Source organism: Oryzias melastigma, linkage group LG2 (genome assembly GCF_002922805.2).
Source record: "Oryzias melastigma strain HK-1 linkage group LG2, ASM292280v2, whole genome shotgun sequence".
Lineage (NCBI taxonomy): Eukaryota > Metazoa > Chordata > Actinopteri > Beloniformes > Adrianichthyidae > Oryzias > Oryzias melastigma.
The window spans coordinates 14,138,368-14,157,439 of record NC_050513.1 but is presented as its reverse complement, the minus strand read 5'-3'; the positions used below and the strand labels follow the sequence as shown (position 1 = coordinate 14,157,439).

Genomic DNA, 19,072 nt, shown 5'->3' with positions numbered 1-19,072 from the left:
ATCTAAAATGAGCACATATAACATCACTGTTCAGTTCTGTACCATCTACCTATTGTACCTGCATATAACAAAAAGTTAATTCAATCAAAAAAACACAAACATTTTTAAAATTATTAGTGTTCTGCAAGTTAGAACCAATCCCATTATTAGAACTCAATTGGTTTGGTCTCCACATTGAAGTGCAGCTGACTTCTGTTTGGTGTTGCCAACTCGTAATTTTCTCATAGTATTTACCAACTATCTATACCTCTTTAGTTATTTTTTTCTCAAAAACATCAAATCTGCCATTCTTCCTGGAATCAGTGCAGAGCAGGGGTGCCAAACTCAATCACAAAGGGGGCCAAAACTTAAAACACACCTTAAGTCACAGGCTGAACAAGATAAACATTGATTGAACACTCTAAAACGACATTTTTAAATCTTTAAAACCGTAACTTATAGCATTATTATGAACTAGGTATATATCATTACCTGTGATAATGCTAGTGTGAATGCTGTAAGCTGAATTTGGCCGCTGAAGATGCTAGTGGTGATAGCTGAAGATGCTGAAATTGATAGCTAAAAAGGGTGAAGCTAATAGCTTAAAACGCTGAAGCTGATAGCCAGATAAAATATTAGCTAAATGCCAAATTAGCCTTAAAAACAAAAAAGAACTAAGGTTGGCCAAACCAGCTAGCATGTGGTTTTAAAAAATAGATAAACTTCAAAATAGCCTAAAAAACTGAAAAAAAAAACTAAATTAACTAAGGAAGCTAATGTGTAAATATTAGCCTAACTCCAAAACAAGCTTAAAAAAAGCCTAAATTGAACAAATCAGCTAGTATGTAGCTGAAACATTAGCTAAAGTTAAAAATAGCCTAAATAAATCTTAGTAAATGCCAAAATAGTCCAAAAAAGTCCAAAAAGATAGCAGAATGTCAACTTTTAAAACTTTAAAGCTGTAGCCTTTTAAAATAATTATGAATAATCAAAAGGCAGGAATATTATTCCAGAATAAATCAACTTAAACCTTAAATAACTTTCAATATTTTACTCTCCATAAAAAAGATTTTATCAAAATTATACAAGTTAAAAATGAGCGCAAAATAACATTGGGCCATCATTAACAATAAAATAAAAGGATCTGAAGGGCTGGATATAGTTATGCGAAGAGCCGGATCAGGCCCTCTGGCCTTGAGTTTGACACATGCTGTGTAGAATTTAAATAGTTTTGTAACAATTTTAAAGCATGTAATGTTCTGTTCCCTAGGTAGATGCAATAGAGCAGAGAGAAATCTACACCCCGCCACATTAAAAGTGCAAATAAATAATGCAAGTGGGATGTTGCAGCAGATCCAACCCAGTTTTCCAGTGTGGGATTTAAAATCATTTTCATGTTCTGTTCTTCACATATCACAAAACAGTCAACGCAAACAGTCAAACTATTGTGCGCTTTTGTCTGTAACTTAGTGCAGAGCAGTACAAAGTTAGGATTAAATAAAAACAACTCTCCCAAAGTGTTTATTCTGAATCACTGTTGCCAGTATAAAGCCTGGGTAAAAAAGGTGGATATGTTCTTTTTTTTTTAGGGCTGTGAACATTAACACATTTATTCATGTGATTAACCAAGATAATTATTGTGTTAATCAGTGTTAATTTTGTTGACGAAAAATATTTGTCATCGTCTTCGTCAGCGATATTTTTACCCAACAAAGACAAAACAAAAACGAAACAAAAACTCCCGCTCAGACACAAAAACTTTAAATAAATTGATTGACATTTTCATCAATAAATAAAATGAATAAACAAGACAAAAATGCTCTTTGAAGACGACATCCAATCACAACGACTGCTGGTGGAGAAATGTGGGAGCAAATGTAAAGCGATCCAATCAGAGCACAGAGTCCTGCAGCCCGCCCGGGAAGATGTTAATTTAATTATTTGTGTCTGCGATTTAGGTGAAAAATGTCTACTCCAGGTAGAAAATGAAGAGTACATATAGGGACAAATTTTACATTTAACACGACCCTCAACAAGACGTGTACATTGTGTGAAGCGACCATCACAGTCAAAAACATAACAAACCTGAAGCGACGTTTGCCGACAATCCATTGTTAAATCCACGCAAAGGTAGATATACAGACACGATTATTTCCAGCGTATTGGGCTGTATCCGAATTCTTCCCCTACCCTTCCAAGTATTGTGGCATCTTAAAGGCTTGGATTATCTGAAATAGTTGTTTTAAGGAGTTACCCTCGCCAAGCTAAATAGCACTGGAGAAGCGCTTTTCTTCACGTGGGTGCACTCTGAAGCACAAAGGTTAACATTTAAGAGCAAGTTATGTTTTTTTGTTTTAGTATGACGTTTGTTAATTTATAAACCGATGTTGTTGTGTATTTCTGAGCGCTAGCAGCTCCGCTGCTTCTTCAGATCAACAAGCATGTCGCTACATTTTCTGTATGCGGAAGCAAATCGGTTGCACCGCTCACCCTCATGCGTGAAGCACATGTCACTTCCACTAAAACATTTTACGGTCTTCACACGGTAACAACAATAATAACGTTGTAGGATGTTAATATAACACTTAAAGTGTTTATCATTGTGAAAACATTCTCTTATTGTTGAAAAAAAAGAAAGGAAAAAGACACATTAAGGATCAGGACCTTACGATCTTGCAGTGACTACAAATGGACTACAAATGTTTTCTTCTTCTGCTGTTTTACATGACGGCAATTTACTCCCCAAACTAAGAGGATACAGCGCCAGTTCAAGAAACTTTATTTTCTTCTGTAATAGAAACACGTTATTAACGGTAACTTCTGTTGCAACATCTCCTGACAACTCAGAGTAAAACTATTTCACTTGTCATCTTTTCCTGTTTCCAACAAATGAAAAATAAAAAATTACCAAACGGAGACAGAATGGATCACAGACAGAATGGATGTCATTGTTGATGATTCTCCACAGAGTGGACCAGCAGAGCTCAGAGTCTCCCAGTGGTCCGTCTGTCCAGCAGCATCAAACACAGCTGGACTCCATATTTCTGGTCTGTACATGAACAACAACTACTTTTCCATCATTCTGTTCACAGTCATCTCCATGCTGCACTTTGTAGACCAGTGGATTGTCAGTGTGTCCAACATGGAGCTGATGTTTGGCTCCATGACTTCACTCTGATTGGCTCATTCATCTAGAATTCTGTTGCAGCTGCTGGAGGACAACATTGTTACTTTTGTGAAGAAGGAGCTGAAGAAGATCCAGAAGATTCTGAGTGAGAGGGAGGATGAGGAGAAGCTGGAGGATGAAGATGAAGAGCAGAGGAGCAGCAGAGAGTCACTGATGAAGATCACAGAGAACTTCCTGAGGAGAATGAAGCATGAGGAGCTGGCTGATCAACTGCAGAAGAGTAAGAGGATTTCTCTGAAGGTTTCAGCTGCTGGATAAATAAAGATTTACTGATGTATCAACACATGGAACAACATGGATTCAAATCCTCATCATTCAGGGCTGCAAAGAAGTTATTTACTCTGTTTGTTGTCTTCACTTAGGATCTTCTGTATCAGCTTGTCAATGCAAAGTGAAATCTGGTCTGAAGAAGTTCCAGTGTGTGTTTGAGGGAATCGCTAAAGCAGGAAACCCAACCCTTCTGAATGAGATCTACACAGAGCTCTACATCACAGAGGGAGGAACTGGAGAGCTGAATGAAGAACATGAGGTCAGACAGATTGAAGCAGCATCCAGGAAAGCAGACAGAGCAGAAACCAGCATCAGACAAGAAGAGCTCTTTCAACTCCCAGCTGGAAGACAAGAACCAATCAGAACCGTGATGACAAAGGGAGTGGCTGGCATCGGGAAAACAGTCTTAATACAGAAGTTCACTCTGGACTGGGCTGAAGGCAGAACCAACCAGAACATCCACTTCATATTTCCATTCACTTTCAGAGAGCTGAATGTGCTGAAAGAGGAGAAGTTCAGCTTGGTGGAACTTGTTCATCACTTCTTCCCTGAAACCAAAGAAGCAGGAATCTGCAGCTTTGAAGACTTCCAGATCATCTTCATCTTTGATGGTCTGGATGAGTGTCGACTTCCTCTGGACTTCCACAAGACTCAGATCCTAACTGACCCTAGAAAGTCCACCTCAGTGGGTGATCTGCTGACAAACCTCATCAGGGGGAGCCTGCTTCCCTCCGCTCACCTCTGGATAACCACACGACCTGCAGCAGCCAATCAGATCCCTGCTGAGTGTGTTGACATGGTGACAGAGGTCAGAGGGTTCAATGATCCACAGAAGCAGGAGTACTTCAGGAAGAGATTCAGAGATGAAGAGCAGGCCAGCAGAATGATCTCCCACATCAAAGGATTCCGAAACCTCCACATCATGTGCCACATCCCAGTCTTCTGCTGGATCACTGCTACAGTTCTGGAGGATCTGCTGAAGAGCAGAGAGGGAGGAGAGCTGCCCAAGAGCCTGACTGAGATGTACATCCACTTCCTGGTGGTTCAGGCCAAAGTCAAGAAGGTCAAGTATGATGGAGGAGCTGAGACAGATCCTCACTGGACTCCAGAGACCAGGAAGATGATGAAGTCTTTGGCAAAACTGGCTTTTGAGCAGCTGCAGAAAGGAAACCTGATCTTCTATGAATCTGACCTGACAGAGTGTGGCATCGATATCAGAGCAGCCTCAGTGTATTCAGGAGTGTTCACACAGATCTTTAGAGAAGAGAGAGGGCTTTCCCACAACAAGGTGTTCTGCTTCATCCATCTGAGTGTTCAGGAGTTTTTAGCTGCTCTTCATGTCCACCGGAGCTCTATTACCCATAGGGTCAACCTCATGAAAGATAAACAGAAAAAAATCAAGTTTTTCAAAGTGAAACCAATCAGTCCCATCCAGATCCACCAGAGTGCTGTGAACAAGGCCTTACAGAGTCCAAACGGACACCTGGACTTGTTCCTCTGCTTCCTCCTGGGTCTTTCACTGCCAACCAATCAGAGTCTCCTACAAGGTTTTCTGACAAAGAAAATAGTTCACTCACAGACTAATCAGAAAACAGTCCAGTACATCAAGCAGAAGATCAGTGAGAATCTGTCTGCAGAGAAAAGCCTCAACCTGTTCCACTGTCTGAATGAACTGAATGATGGTTCTCTAGTGGAGGAGATCCAACAGTTCCTGAGGTCAGGACGTCTCTCCACAGATGAACTGTCTCCTGCTCAGTGGTCAGCTCTGGTCTTCACCTTACTGACATCAGAAGAAGATCTGGAAGTGTTTGACCTGAAGAAATACTCTGCTTCAGAGGAGGCTCTTTTGAGGCTGCTGCCAGTGATCAAAGCCTCCAACAAAGCTATGTAAGAACTCTCATGAAAATCACCATCAGCGAACAAATGAATCAGAGTGAAAAAAAACAAGTTTTAATTACTGCTGTCTTCCTTTGTTTTTTCAGACTGAGTTGCTCTAACTTGTCAGAGAAAAGTTGTTCTGCTCTGTCCTCAGTTCTCAGCTCTCAGTCTTCCAGACTCAGACATCTAGACCTCAGTGAAAACAACTTGCGGGATTCAGGAGTGAAGCTTCTCTCTGCGGGACTGGAGAGTCCACACTGTGAACTGGAGACTCTAAGGTCAGATTTTAATTAACTATTTTTCGACACTATCTTATTTTCTCTCATTTACAGGAAAGTTTCCAATATATGTAAATGGCAGAGAACTATTGCACAAACAATCCAAGATTATCTTAATCTCATGCTTACAACTATTTCACTAGGGTTTTTTTAATATGTTTAACTGGTCAGTGTCCAAGTCCATCCAAATGTAGATATCTGAGACAAATGCACATTCATAGTATTATTAGAAAGAAAGCATGCATAAATCACAGAACTGCAGATTTCAAACTGACAAAAAATTGCAGCATATTTCTGACCCACAGAACCGCAGCTTCTTATAAAGAGAGATGACTTCATGGAGATGACTTAAGGTCAGATTTAAGACAACTGACAAACTAGTCAGCTCTGGTGTCTAGCCAAAACTGAGCTTGGCTTAGCACCAGGTCTTTCATTTCACATCGGTTTGGATCTTAGTTCTGGTCATTAAAGCGACACAAAAGTGAGACCTCTCAGTGTGTTCTTTTGTTGGGTTGAGCATGTACAAACTATGCAGCATTGGTTACAGCCTACAGCAGGGGTTAAATAAAGAAAACATAAACTGGACCACATCTCCACATCTAAGCATGGGGAAAACACTATGGTACATATTGATCATTGGTGTCAAACAGCTGATAGTAGACCGTTTCAGGATTTCTTCTTCTGAATTAAGTGCTTGATTCAGACAATGTTTTCAGATAGAGACACAGTATTTCAGCCCAAAATTCATCCAAAAACTACCAGACCCCATAAAAAAGCTCCCAAGAAGTTTAACAGTAATTTGTTAGCCTGAAAGTGTTATGAATATTTACAAAAATGAAAATAATATATTTGACAACTACTGATTGTATTTCATATCCCATATAAAATTTCATTTTACTAACATAGCAGGTATGTATCGAACTAAAGAAGAAGGGAAAATGTTCAGTATGACTCCAAAAGAACACTAAGGTAGATGCCACAGACAATATCTAACACAAATATATATTCATTCATTCATTCATTTTCCTGACCGCTTATTCCCCTTCGGGGTCGCGGGAGTGCCGGAGCCTATCCCGGCTACTGAAGGGCGAAGGCGGGGTACACCCTGGACAGGTCGCCAGTCTGTCGCAGGGCCTCAATCACACACACATTCACTCTCACATTCACACCTAGGGGCAATTTAGAGTCACCAATGAACCTATGAAGCATGTTTTTGGACGGTGGGAGGAAGCCGGAGTCCCCGGTGAAAACCCACGCATGCACGGGGAGAACATGCAAACTCCACACAGAAAGGTCCCAAATCCCCCAGCCGGGATTCGAACCGGGGCCTTCTCGCTGTGAGGCAAGAGCGCTAACCACTGCGCCACCGTGCAGCCCCACAAATATATATATCAAGCACAAAAAAAAAATTAACGCTAACCTTTGCTTCTAAATTTAGTCCATACACCTCTATCTGGTCTCTGAAGCCTCTGCGACTATAGTGTCTTCCTCATCTTCTTTTAGTTTTAGAAAACTGTTGTGTCTTGATGTGTTGGTCTGGAATTGGTCATCTATTATTTCTTATTTTAAATTTGGATTAAAAGTCCAACTCTGAGATATTTCAATGAAATTACATCTGAAATGTTGGCACTCAGAGCAAAGTCAAAAATAACAAAGTCATTGTACCACCTCACCTTACAGCCTAGAACCTAATTGAAAAGAAAATACTTAAAATGCAAATAAAGATATTTTGATTATTAAAATAACAAAAATGATTAGAACCATACATATAAATGGCGTTTATAAACCAAATTAGTGGACATGCATTTGTATCTATATGCATCTCATGATGGCAAGTGATGATGTTTAAGGTTAGGCAATGCCTCAGCTACCTCCTTGACTGCATATTCCTTGTTCAGTTTATTTGATAAAACCACTAAACAGACCACAAAATCCTCGACCCAAAGCAAAATTAGCCAACAAATTCAGAATCAGAACCACCCAATTGGGTGGGACTGCTCAGCGACTCAGCCCAACCTGTTGGATCATGAAGTTTGTGGATAACACAGCTGTGTTTGAACACATCAGCAATATGTCCAACTGAAGGCAGAAAGTAGAACACTTTGAGGGCTGATGCAGATACAACCTTTGCATCGTAAAGTTTCTATGAATCTGTAAAACTACACAATCTGGCAACATGCTTTTTACATATATGAATTTTATCCAACTTTCTGTGATTCAGAAAGACATGAACTTTGTCTTAAAATGTAACTCTTTATTCTGGATTCAGGTTGGGGAACTGCAATTTGTCAACGATCAGCTGTGAAGCTCTGGTCTCAGCACTGAAGTCCAACGCCACCCATCTGAAAGACCTTGACCTGGGCCAAAACTGGGCCCTGCGGGATTCTGGAGTTTATGTTCTGTGTGATTTTCTTAAGAGTCCTCACTGCAGACTTCAGACTCTGAGGTTAGTTCTCTGATCTTGTTAGAAATATTCTAAGCTTTACAACCAAGTAACACTTTTTTCAATTCTTCTTCTTAAATAGCTAAGCAAACAGATAAGGCTAAAGACCTCTTGATATTTTACTGTTACAAAAGGAATGTTATAAATCTTCTGACAAACAAGGTGTTTGTTTAAACCCCTTTTATAATTTGGGCTAATGCGGGCGGGTTCGTCCACCAATACACAACTACATGTAAACCATTTTGTTCTGTCACGCATTCTATTTGTGCAAAGGTGAGCTGACACCTGTGCTCAGGTGACTATTTGTGTTCTGCTGAAGTGGATGATGGAATGGAAAAAAGGGGTATAGTGCCCGACCATCCCCACACCAAGAGCACCACCAAAGCAGCAGTGATAGACAGTGCCCCCGACATCCCCACAATAAAGCAGACAGAAAATCCACCTGCCAGACCATAATGTCGACCACCCAGACCAGGGAAGCCAGGACCGCCACAGGGGTTCCCAATTCCAGAGAACAGGGGGGCACAGGAGCACAGGCTTCAGCCCAACTAGAAAAATAGCTCCCCACTGCACCAGGCCCCACCCCACAAAAGTACTCTCAGCTGCAGACGAGCGACCTACCATCCAGGAGTTCTGAGACCCTGGCTCGTGCTCCAAGCAACCACCCACACCCACCTTGCGGGAAGTCCAGGAAAGGACCATAGCAGGGGCCGCCCACACCTGCTCAGAAGGAGAGCTGCCAAGAGAAGTGGGGCCCTCAACGTTTTTTGACTCTCAGCTCACAGGCAGGAATGTAATTTTAGGGGGAGGCAGACACAAAAAGAAGGTGCTACATCTGTCCTTTTCCTCCATTTAAATAATCTCCTCTCATCTTCTCCTCTTATGCAATTTTGTGAGAAAAGTGAAAAAAGCACAAAAAGATCAGGACTGGATGGGCCCCAGAGCAGCTATCTCGCTTCTGTTCAGAACAAAGCCCAGCTCAGACTCCATGCAGACAACAAGGAGCCCCATGCAGTAGTTGAAGTTTGTGTCAAAAAAAGTGTCTTTAGCAGTGATGCTGGTAGTGGAGCAGGATGCAGTGTGCAGTTGGTAGCCTTACTACACAGAGATGCTGAGCTGCATATTGGACATCTGAACACACGTGAACCACTTCACACTGTTCACACAGTATTTTCTGTCTGCTTTTAGGTTGCAGAGTTGCGGTTTGTCAAAGATCAGCTGTGATCACCTGGTCGCTGCTCTGAAGCTAAACCTGTCCAACCTGACAGAACTGGACATGAGCAACAACAACCTGCAGGATTCAGATGTTAAGGAGCTCCAGGATCTGGTGGAGAGTCCAAACTACAAACTGCAGACTCTGAGGTCAGTAGAGGGTCGGAGTCAGTTCAGCTGCTTCCAGATGTTTTTTTTTTTTTTTCTAAAGTTTGTCTGAGAACAAAGTTGCAGAGTTTCCTGTGAAGCTGCAGCTTCTCAGTGAAGCTCTGAGGAGAATAATGACAGACTTTTAGGACAACAGTCAGCCAATCAGAGCAGCAGAATCTCCAACAGGTGAAGATGACAGGAAGCTGCTCTGAACAGTACTGAAGCTTCTGCTGCTCTTTTTGCTGCTGTTCTTCTTACAGATGAGGATGAGGAGACACCCCTTCATCTCCATGCTTCTGTATTTCTTCCCTCACAGGTGGAAAAGCTGATCAAGCAAAGGGGAAGCCTCAACTGATTGTCTTCAGAGATGTTGTGACTGGATGTTTCTTTAAGATAGATAGCAGAATTTTGGAGGAACCAGATGGAGTAGAGATGAGTGTCAGAGCTGCATCATAAACTTATCTGAGATTAGCTACACTGTCTGTCTGAGCATCAACTGAAGTTATTGTGACACAGCTCCCCCGGTGGACAGATTGAAAACTGTATTTTATCTTCTCATTTTAACATCGACTGTTTAGGAAGTCTGCTGCATTTCTTGTCTTTAGTATTAGGCATGTTTGAGATTACCAAGGCGGACCCGGCGCTGCGCAGATCTTCTGGATTGCGGTGCATGTTGGGTAGTTTTGACTCAGACCTCACTTGTCAATCATCATGAAAATATCGCGACAAAAAGGCGGGTGCAAGGTGCCTACCCAGGGGTGTGCAGCTGGAAATCTGGTGCTGCGCTGACTTCAAGCAGCCTAATGACTACTAAACTAACACAGCGGCTATTTTTTATCTGTTGTCTGTGGACAGATGTTGAAAATTATTATAAAAAATATCATTGTAAAGTTCATACTAAAATTCAACCGAATGTTAAGGACAACCCCGACTTAATGCTCTCGTTCATCTTGGGCGCCTTTCCCCACCCCCGCCTGCTCTCACCGATGATCCAGGAACAAGTAATCTCAAACACACCTATTGTAAGCTTCTCTTAACTTTGTCCCAACTCTCTTGCTGTAGTTGCTGATGTCATCATTTCTGTCGCCTGACGTCTATTTCTCTGTGGGTGTCAACTGTGAGCATTTCTGCACTAAAGTCAGTTGATTAAACAAATCAAAAATATTAATGATCAACTTTCTCCTCATCTTTCCTGAAACTTCCTTGGGTGATTCTCTCATCTCATTCAGACATGATGATTTCTTGCAGAGGCTCATAAGTCTTTCCTCATGTTTCTTGGACTCCAGCACTTCTCTATACCACAGAGTGGACCAGCATTCTCTGAACATTCCTCAGCTGGTCCAGAAAGCAGCAGAATGGTTGTTGACCAAAGAAAGACCTCTTTCTAGCAGTTTTGGACTCATGATTCTCCCTGTGTGCAGTTCAGATTTGACTACTTATTTTTTATGTTTGGTTTTTACTTAGACATTTGAGGATCACACAAAGTGGACAGAGGTCCTCTGATCTAAGGCTAATGGTGTTGCAGAACCAGCAAGTCAATTTCACAAAATCTGGAATAGAACCACAGTTTAGCCTAGAAGTGAAGAATTCAAAGGTAGCAGATCGGAAAGAGGAAGTTGACTTTTTGTGGAGTTTGTAAAGAAACATGAATTGGATTCAAGTGTTCAGTAGGTCCAGAATCTAGACGAAAAAGACATAGACATTTAAAAAAATAACCATTAGAATTAAACTCAAGAAGAACTCAAAAATGTTGTTTTACGCTCAATAACTTCATGTTATTTTATACATGAGATAATATATTTTATTTTTTTATTTACTTTGATATATTACCACTTACTTATATTCATTTTTTTCAATTAACGGATGTGTTTTTTACTGAACCAATCAACAAACAAGTGCATAGTTAATTAGATAGAACATTTTCTGTATTAGACAAGTGTGTGTCAGAGAAAAAGAGTCAGTGAAGCACTGGATTCTGTTTCTGTCCCTCTACCAGGGGAAACATGTTTGAACTCTGGATCACAATAATCTGATTATGTGCTAAAGACTTTTCAGGTTTGATTTCTGTTCTCAAGAAAGTCTTGTTGACGAATAATCACAGAGTTTATTTCAGAAAACTTTAACTTGGTCATGTGACAACAATGTTCATAATAAAGACATGGACAAACACTGGTCTCATGGTATGTTTGAGTCATTTTATGCCAGCTTTTCAGCCCAATGTTGACTAAGGATGTTTGAACTGGACTTAAGGGGCACAGCTTTGGAACCTGCAGAGAACCAATACATGGCAGAAAGCCACACTTTACTGATGCTCACATCAACTTTATTCTTCACAATAAAGACTGGGACAGAATCTTGAAAACTAAAAACAGCAGATAAACAGTTATTAACTCTAGAAAACATGAATCACTTGAACACAAGATAGAAACACCAGTCTGTTTCTCTTTCTTACTTGAAAAATATTTTCTTCACAAGACTTACTTACTCACATGAAACAATAAAAAATAGATTGCTGTCACAATTTTTGTCTAAAACGTAAGGAAATTTGTATGGTGTGCAGTTGTATCGTGTTTTTACTGTGACTATTTTAGCCAACAGGTATGTTTGTAACAACTGAGTGTGTGTGTGTAGACAGGCCCCGCCCATTCCAGTTTGCTATTTACACCTGGTTGTTTTATGATGTTACTTCTCTGTTAGAATTGTCTTTTCTATCTAAATTCCCCTCTTTGACCTTTCTTTTGTGCCACCCCCCAACCTCCATCTTCTTCTTTTCCGGTCCAACTAATAAAAATAAGGTACAAACATAATCAATATAAATAAAGTTTAGCCAAAATTACAAAAGGGGTTCATACAAATATATATTTTGTGTGTCAGAAAATCAATAACCCCCCTGTTGAGACAGTAAAATCTGCCCAACACAAAAGGCTCTCAGCTCGTATCTGTTTGCTCAGCTGTTGGACAGGACAAGTAAAAAAAAAATAAAACTAAATAAAAAAATAATCAAACTATCAGTGATAACAAAAAAATAAAGATGTATAAAATATATTGCTAATGTTATGGTAACATAGACTTCAACTACATGCATTGTCTAAGCATAAGCTACAACCACAATGGTCAGCAAATCAACTTTAAACCAAAAACAATATAAAAAATCTACTAGTAAAAATCAACAAACAAAAATTGAACATTGATTTTGAGCAGCAGTTGAATTTTCATCAAGCGCACCGGGGGGGCGTTTTAAATGTTCTGGAGGTTTGAGCATGATCCAGCCCCAGCATAGCTGTCTGTCTGCCGGCATATTCATCCGTGAGCTCCGCTGGACACGTCGCTGCATCGAGCTGCAGCCAGAGAACGCGGCGGCAGTAACAGACTGTCAAACTATCCACAGTGTATCCCGCTTTTCTCAGACTTTAATGTTTTAAAAAACAAAAGTTAATTGGAAATGATAAATCTCTATTTCATTTATTACTGTAGTTCAGCAGAGGAGGAGAAGATTTGGTCCTGACAAAAAATGAACATGAAAGTGTTATGGAAATTTTATTTTTGATGTTTTTTATTTTTACTGAACGTTGATTGAAGTTTTGAATTTAAAATGCCCTTCACTTGCACTTGGGCTTTTGTTAGGCATTTTATGTTACAGCCTTTTATTGTTAAGAAAGTTTATCTCAATACAATGTTACAAAATAAAGTATTTCTGATGAAAACTATTAATTTTGTCATTCTTGTTTTCATAATTAATGTAGAACTGCTAAATTCCACGAACAACACATTTTTTTCCTAAAAAAAAAGGCCACATTAATTTGCGATTAATCGCGAGTTAACTATGGACAATACGATTAATCGCGATTAAAAATTTTAATCGCCTGACAATTCTAATGAGAACCATTAAAAAAAAACGATTTCAGCTCAAAAACTGCTCTTTACTATGTATCAAACACTTCCTTGTGCCTCCTTTTAATTGAATTCCTACATCAATGCACTGTGGCATGGATACCATGAAGTTTTGCTGGCTGATCGAACTGAGTAGCATCATGATCATTGAAACAGTATTTAGCAGCGTGGGAACAGGCAGATTCCTGCTAAAAAGTAAAATCAGAATCTTCACAGTTCGTCAGCATAGGGCAATGTGAGATATTTTAGAATCCATTTTATTCTACTGAATCGGAGAGAGACCATTTAAAGGCTCAGAAAACCTTTTACAAGTGTTTCAAGTTGATTAGGGGGTGGGACCCCAGAAGTTTCCAATATTACATTTTCTCTGAAAATATTAAAATTTTCAGGAATCATAACACTTTTTTTTTACCTTGTAACTGAAGTCACCAATCTAAACCAATATGAAGATATTCAAACCTATATGTTTCAGTTCTGTATAAAATTTCAGTTTTGTTGCTGTAAAATAAAATCTTTTTTTTTTAATTTTTCCACATTTTTTTTTTCCCCAGTCTTATTTTAACAGTTCTTCACTGCACAAGTCTTTTGATGTGAGTTATCCTGCATTCTAAGTTAAGGGATTTCTCTTAATCCTTTTTTTGGATTTGATGAATAAAAGGCTTCTCTCTTGTATGAGTTTTTACATGTCTTTTAAGACTTGATTTTTCACTAAAACATCTATTACATTTTATACAAGAAAAAGGCTTCTCTCCTGTGTGAGTTCTTATATGTGATTTGAGATAAGCTTGTCGACTAAAACTTGCATGGCATACGTTACATGAAAAAGGCTTTTCTCCTGTATGAGCTCTTATGTGAGTATTGAGACTAGATTTTTCACTAAAACTTTTATCACACTCTGTACAAGAGAATGGCTTATCTCCTGTGTGAACTCTCGTGTGTGATTTGAGATGAGTTAGTTGACTAAAACTTGCATCACATTCTTTACAAGAAAAAGGCTTCTCACTTGTATGAATCCGAATGTGCCTTTTAAGAGCAGACTTATCACGAAAACTTTTATCACACGCTTTACAAGAAACAGGCTTATCTCCTGTGTGAGTTCTTATGTGCAATTTGAGATAAGATCTTCGACTAAAACTTTTATCACATTCTTCACAATAGAAAGGCTTCTCTCCTGTGTGAGTTCTCATGTGAGTTTTGAGATGAGATTTATCAGCAAAACTCTTATCACATTCATTACAAGGAAAAGGCCTCTCTCCTGTGTGAGTTCTCATGTGTAATTTGAGAGTAGATATTTGACTAAAACTTTTAGCACATGTTGTGCAAGAAAAAGGCTTTTCCCCTGTGTGAGTTCTCATGTGAATTTTGAGATGAGATTTATGACAAAAACTTTTACCACATTCTTCACAGATATGAGGTCTTTCAACAGACTCTTTTCTCAAGTGGACAGACACATTGTTTGCAATTCTTGATATTTTAACAGACTTTATATTGGAGCATCTTTGTTCTTTTAGTGATGGGCTGTTTTCCTTTATCAAAGCTGCCTTCTTGGTTTTTTTTCTAACATCAGAGTCCCACTGACTTTCTGACATGTGAGAAATGTCCACATTTTGGTCATGACTTCTGTCTGATCTCTTCCTCTGTTCTCTGGTCTGTGGGTCTGTAGTTGATGTTGATTCTTCTTGCAGGCTTCCTTCTTCCTGAAAATCAGTTATATTAACATCAGTTTCACTGTCCTCATTTTCCTCATAAATAGTAATCTTCATTAAGGTATCAGTCTCCGGCTTCAAATCAGGCTGCTCTTCATCCTGACTGATTAAGAGCCCCTCTTGTTCCTCTCTAATCTGTGGAGGTTCTGGTTGTGGCTCCTCTTTAATCTGTGGAGGTTCTGGTTCTTGCTCCTCCTTAATCCATTGAAATTCTGGTTCTTGCTCCTCCTTAATCTGTGGAGGTTCTGGTTCTTGCTCCTCTTTAATCTGTGGAGGTTCTGGTTTGTTCTCCTGGTCTTCAATCTGTAGAAGTTCTATTTCCTCTTGCTCCTCTTTAATCAGAGGAGGTTCTGGTTTCTCTTTTTCCACTCTGGAGTTACTCTCCTGGCTGCTGAGATCCTCTTTTTCACTCACATGAGGCTGGTGGAGGGCTACAGGAACACAAACAAAACAAATTAGCCTTTTTATACTTTAAATGACTGTATCGTCAAGCACTAATAAAGAATGAATTAAATTCAGTCACAAGCCCTACAGTTTGAATTTAAATAATTAACATAATTATTTTGGCTGCACGGTGGTGCAGTGGTTAGCGCTCTTGCCTCACAGCAAGAAGGCCCCAGTTCAAATCCCAGCTGGGGGATCTGAAAAAACATCAACTGGGTACCTTTCTGTGTGGAGTTTGGATGTTCTCCCCGTGCATATGTGGGTTTTCCCCATTGTCTCCGGCTTCCTCCCACCATCCAAAAACATGCTTCATAGGTTAATTGGTTAAAGATATATTAACAGCGATGCCCTGCCGCATTTTTGTCCCCAGGCAACAAGAGCTGATCGGACAAGCAATGCACCGGTCTTGGAAAAGGTGGGAAAAAGTGCATAAATCCATCATATTAGGTGTAAAAAAGTCCGTGTTCGTTAAAAAAAGAGGTATTAATACGAAAATGACGAAAGAAAATAATAAAAATGGTCAAGCAGGTGGCGGAGGAATCCCTGTCTCTCTGCTGCTGCCGTTGAGTTGTCTGTCCACCAGACAGTGGCGGCAAGCAGCAGCATGGAAGGTGGGTGAGGATCCCTGCTTCGCTGGCCAGTTTATTCATGGGACAAGTGGGCTCACTCCAGACCCTTGACCTGTCCAGGTGTCCCCGCCTTTACTCATCAGTAGCCAAGCTCTGGCAGCACTGCGACCCCGAAAGGAAGAGAATGAATAGAAACATTAAACAAAACCAGTTAAGCTAACTGGGAGCTAAAGTAGGCTTATTAGCAGCTGACTGCTGGGATTATGGAGAGAAAATACTCACCCTGATTTGTGCGTAATTCTTGATTTGTAACTCATACGATACATTTAGTGCATAAGTACAAATTTTTTTTTTTTTTTTAAAAAACAATACAATGTACTCATGCACAAATTAAAATGACAACAGCTTGAAACAAACTATAAGCAGAGATCTTTAAAAATGCACAAATCATTTGTTACACACACACAAAACCACATATACACACAAATCTGAGATGAGACTCATGTCTCCCAAGATTTGTCTGCAAGTGATGTGTTTAAATGCTGCTAGAATGCTGGATCATCAGAGTTTTCTTTTCAGTCGAGTAGTTTCAGTTGAGTATTAACTGGTGATATTACAATTTTTTTAAACAAAAAGTACTGTATTTGTGGTATTTCATAGCTACGGCAATAGAATTTGATATGTCAGAAATAAATACCAGATTTGTTTCTAATAACTTCACAACCATCACCTTAAAAAATAAGCGTATGGTTTTAGCTTATTCCTCTTTTGATACATCATGAGACATGGTCTGGATAACTTGATTAAGGTAATTCTGTGATGGTGCTTTTATTGCCTGTAAAATTAAATGTTTTTGCTTTTTCCTTAGTTTGCTAGACATATTAATATAAACTTTCTTCTGTTTTCATCCCCAGTAAATGGATAGGCGAATAACTGTAGCTTTAATTTGAAAAGTTTTTAAAATTTCATATTGACATTAGGAAGAACCTAACCTTGCTTGATTGTTATTAAAAAAAAAAATCCAACTTATAATTACATAAATGTCAGCCACTGCAAAGCCAAGAACGAGACCAAAAAACAGCAGTGTGGTCATAGATAAGGGCTGTGGAATGTTACTTAGGTGCCAATCTGATTTGATTTACGAACCAAGCTCTCAACAATGAACGAATCGAACCATGATTTTACTTTTAAATATAATGTTTTTTGCATTGTGTATGTCTTTTTACTGGATGTGTGAAAATGAAAATTATTTGTATTAAATCACTATCATTAATACCTTTATTTAGACCAGGAGATCAGAATCAACAAAACTGATAAAAACAAAGATTTAGAAAGAAATTGACTTTTTTGTCAACTTTTTGGTTTAGTTCAGCAGTAATACAAAGACCATAAAAAAAACATAAAAATCACTGCTGTTAAAAACCTGAAAATGTCCTCCAGTCTATCCTCAACATTTTACATTCTAAGCATTATATACTTTATATATATAAACTTAAAATCCAACATTATTATAACATTTTGCACTCACAATTGTGTATTTACAGTATGTATAAAAATTACAAAATGCAATTTAGACAACTTAAAGGTACAGCTACTTGAAACTAACTACACACACAAATCTTTGAAAAGTATCCACCAATTGCCTGAAACACTCACGAAACCTCATTTACACCAAAATCAGATGCGAAGTTGTGTGTAATTGATGCGTTTAATGCTGGACTATCATAATATCAGCCATTTTTAACCAAAATTGTGATATTATCTTGTGAATAGATGACATTTTATCCACTCTCCTAAATAGATATGCCATGATAATTAATATAATAATGTCTTTAACACACTCAACAAAAATTGAAAGTTACACGCAAACATGCCGACACAAGGTACAAATCTAGAATTACGCACAAATAAATGGGGTGAGACTGTTTTGGCTCCATGAACATGATTCTACAAGAAAAGTTTGAGTGGTGTTGTTTTAAGAAGTGAGGCTACATGTTACTTTATTTTTATGGCAGAATCCATGAAACTTAGGTCTGGATTATGTTCAAATCCAGGCCTCGAGGGTCGGTTTCCTGCTGGTTTTCCAAAAACCCTGTCTTATCTGGTTATGATTACCCGATTAAGCTGTGTTTGGCCAATAGGGAGCTGCAATGGTTGGTTGGCTGGAAAACATGATGCAACATGAAGCAATGCTCACTAGCTAATCCCCCAAAAGCCTCACTTCCACTGATTTGCAGCTCTACACAGGAGTAAAGTGCATATGTAATCACCATGAATCAGCTGTGTCTGCTGCTTGAAAAAGGAGCAACTTTTTATACCGGCCTTGCATTAATATACACATTTATAAAGTTAATTTATAATACTCACAACTGCAGTCTCCAATACCAGCTTTGATCCAGCAAGGGAGGATTTACCAAAGGTGTCTAAAATAGCACTTTGTGTTATTTTTATATGAAAAGTGCTATATAAATAAAGTTTGATTGATTGATTGATTGAAAATAAATTTGACACCCAGAATTATTTAATTCAGTCACAAAACACACCCCAAATCACTAAAAAGGGCATAGGCTTGATCTTGTCAAAGTGTCCTCCCCTATCCCTCTGCAGCAATAGTATATTCCAGTCAACAGCAAGTTGAAAGACTCGCAAGTTACCAAGCAGAGTCAGTGTTGCCAGATTGGGCGGTTTCTAGCCCAGTTTTTAGTTTGACTTTGAAGGCAAAAGTCGTTTTAGGCGAGTGGACAAAATCTGGGCGAGTTTGGAATCGTCCAGTGGTTTTTAGTTCCTTACGTGCATGCAGTGGGTGAGGCAGGTGAAGCTGTGCCTCACCTGCCATCTTCCTCACCAGTCGTCAAGAGATGTATAGTCTACTAGTAATAAAATAAATATGTGGCCTCCAACCTGTTCCATAAATACAATTTATCTGTTCGCTTCTAATCATTTTTTCCTCAAAATAATTTTTATTTCACCCAACTCTGCCGTACACTAGAACTTCTGGTGCTTGATTATTCAAGTTTTTTTTTTCCTTTTTTAATATTTGAGTAAAACACAAGTTGTTTCCAATT

The 19,072-nt window shown here is 39.0% G+C and overlaps 1 protein-coding gene and 1 pseudogene across 1 annotated transcript in view; one reads left to right on the top strand and one right to left on the bottom strand.

Annotated features, from left to right (window-relative positions):
• Positions 1–3,288: 3,288 nt before the first annotated feature.
• The window catches only part of LOC112145059, a 188,019-nt pseudogene continuing 172,235 nt past the window's right edge, over positions 3,289–19,072 (top strand).
• The window catches only part of LOC112145042 (zinc finger protein 436), a 6,489-nt gene continuing 1,230 nt past the window's right edge, over positions 13,814–19,072 (bottom strand). The window contains exon 2 of the mRNA XM_024270043.2: positions 13,814–15,425. Within this exon, the coding sequence (XP_024125811.1) occupies positions 13,915–15,425 (1,511 nt within the window). The 3' untranslated portion in view covers positions 13,814–13,914. The remainder of the gene's footprint in view (positions 15,426–19,072) is intronic.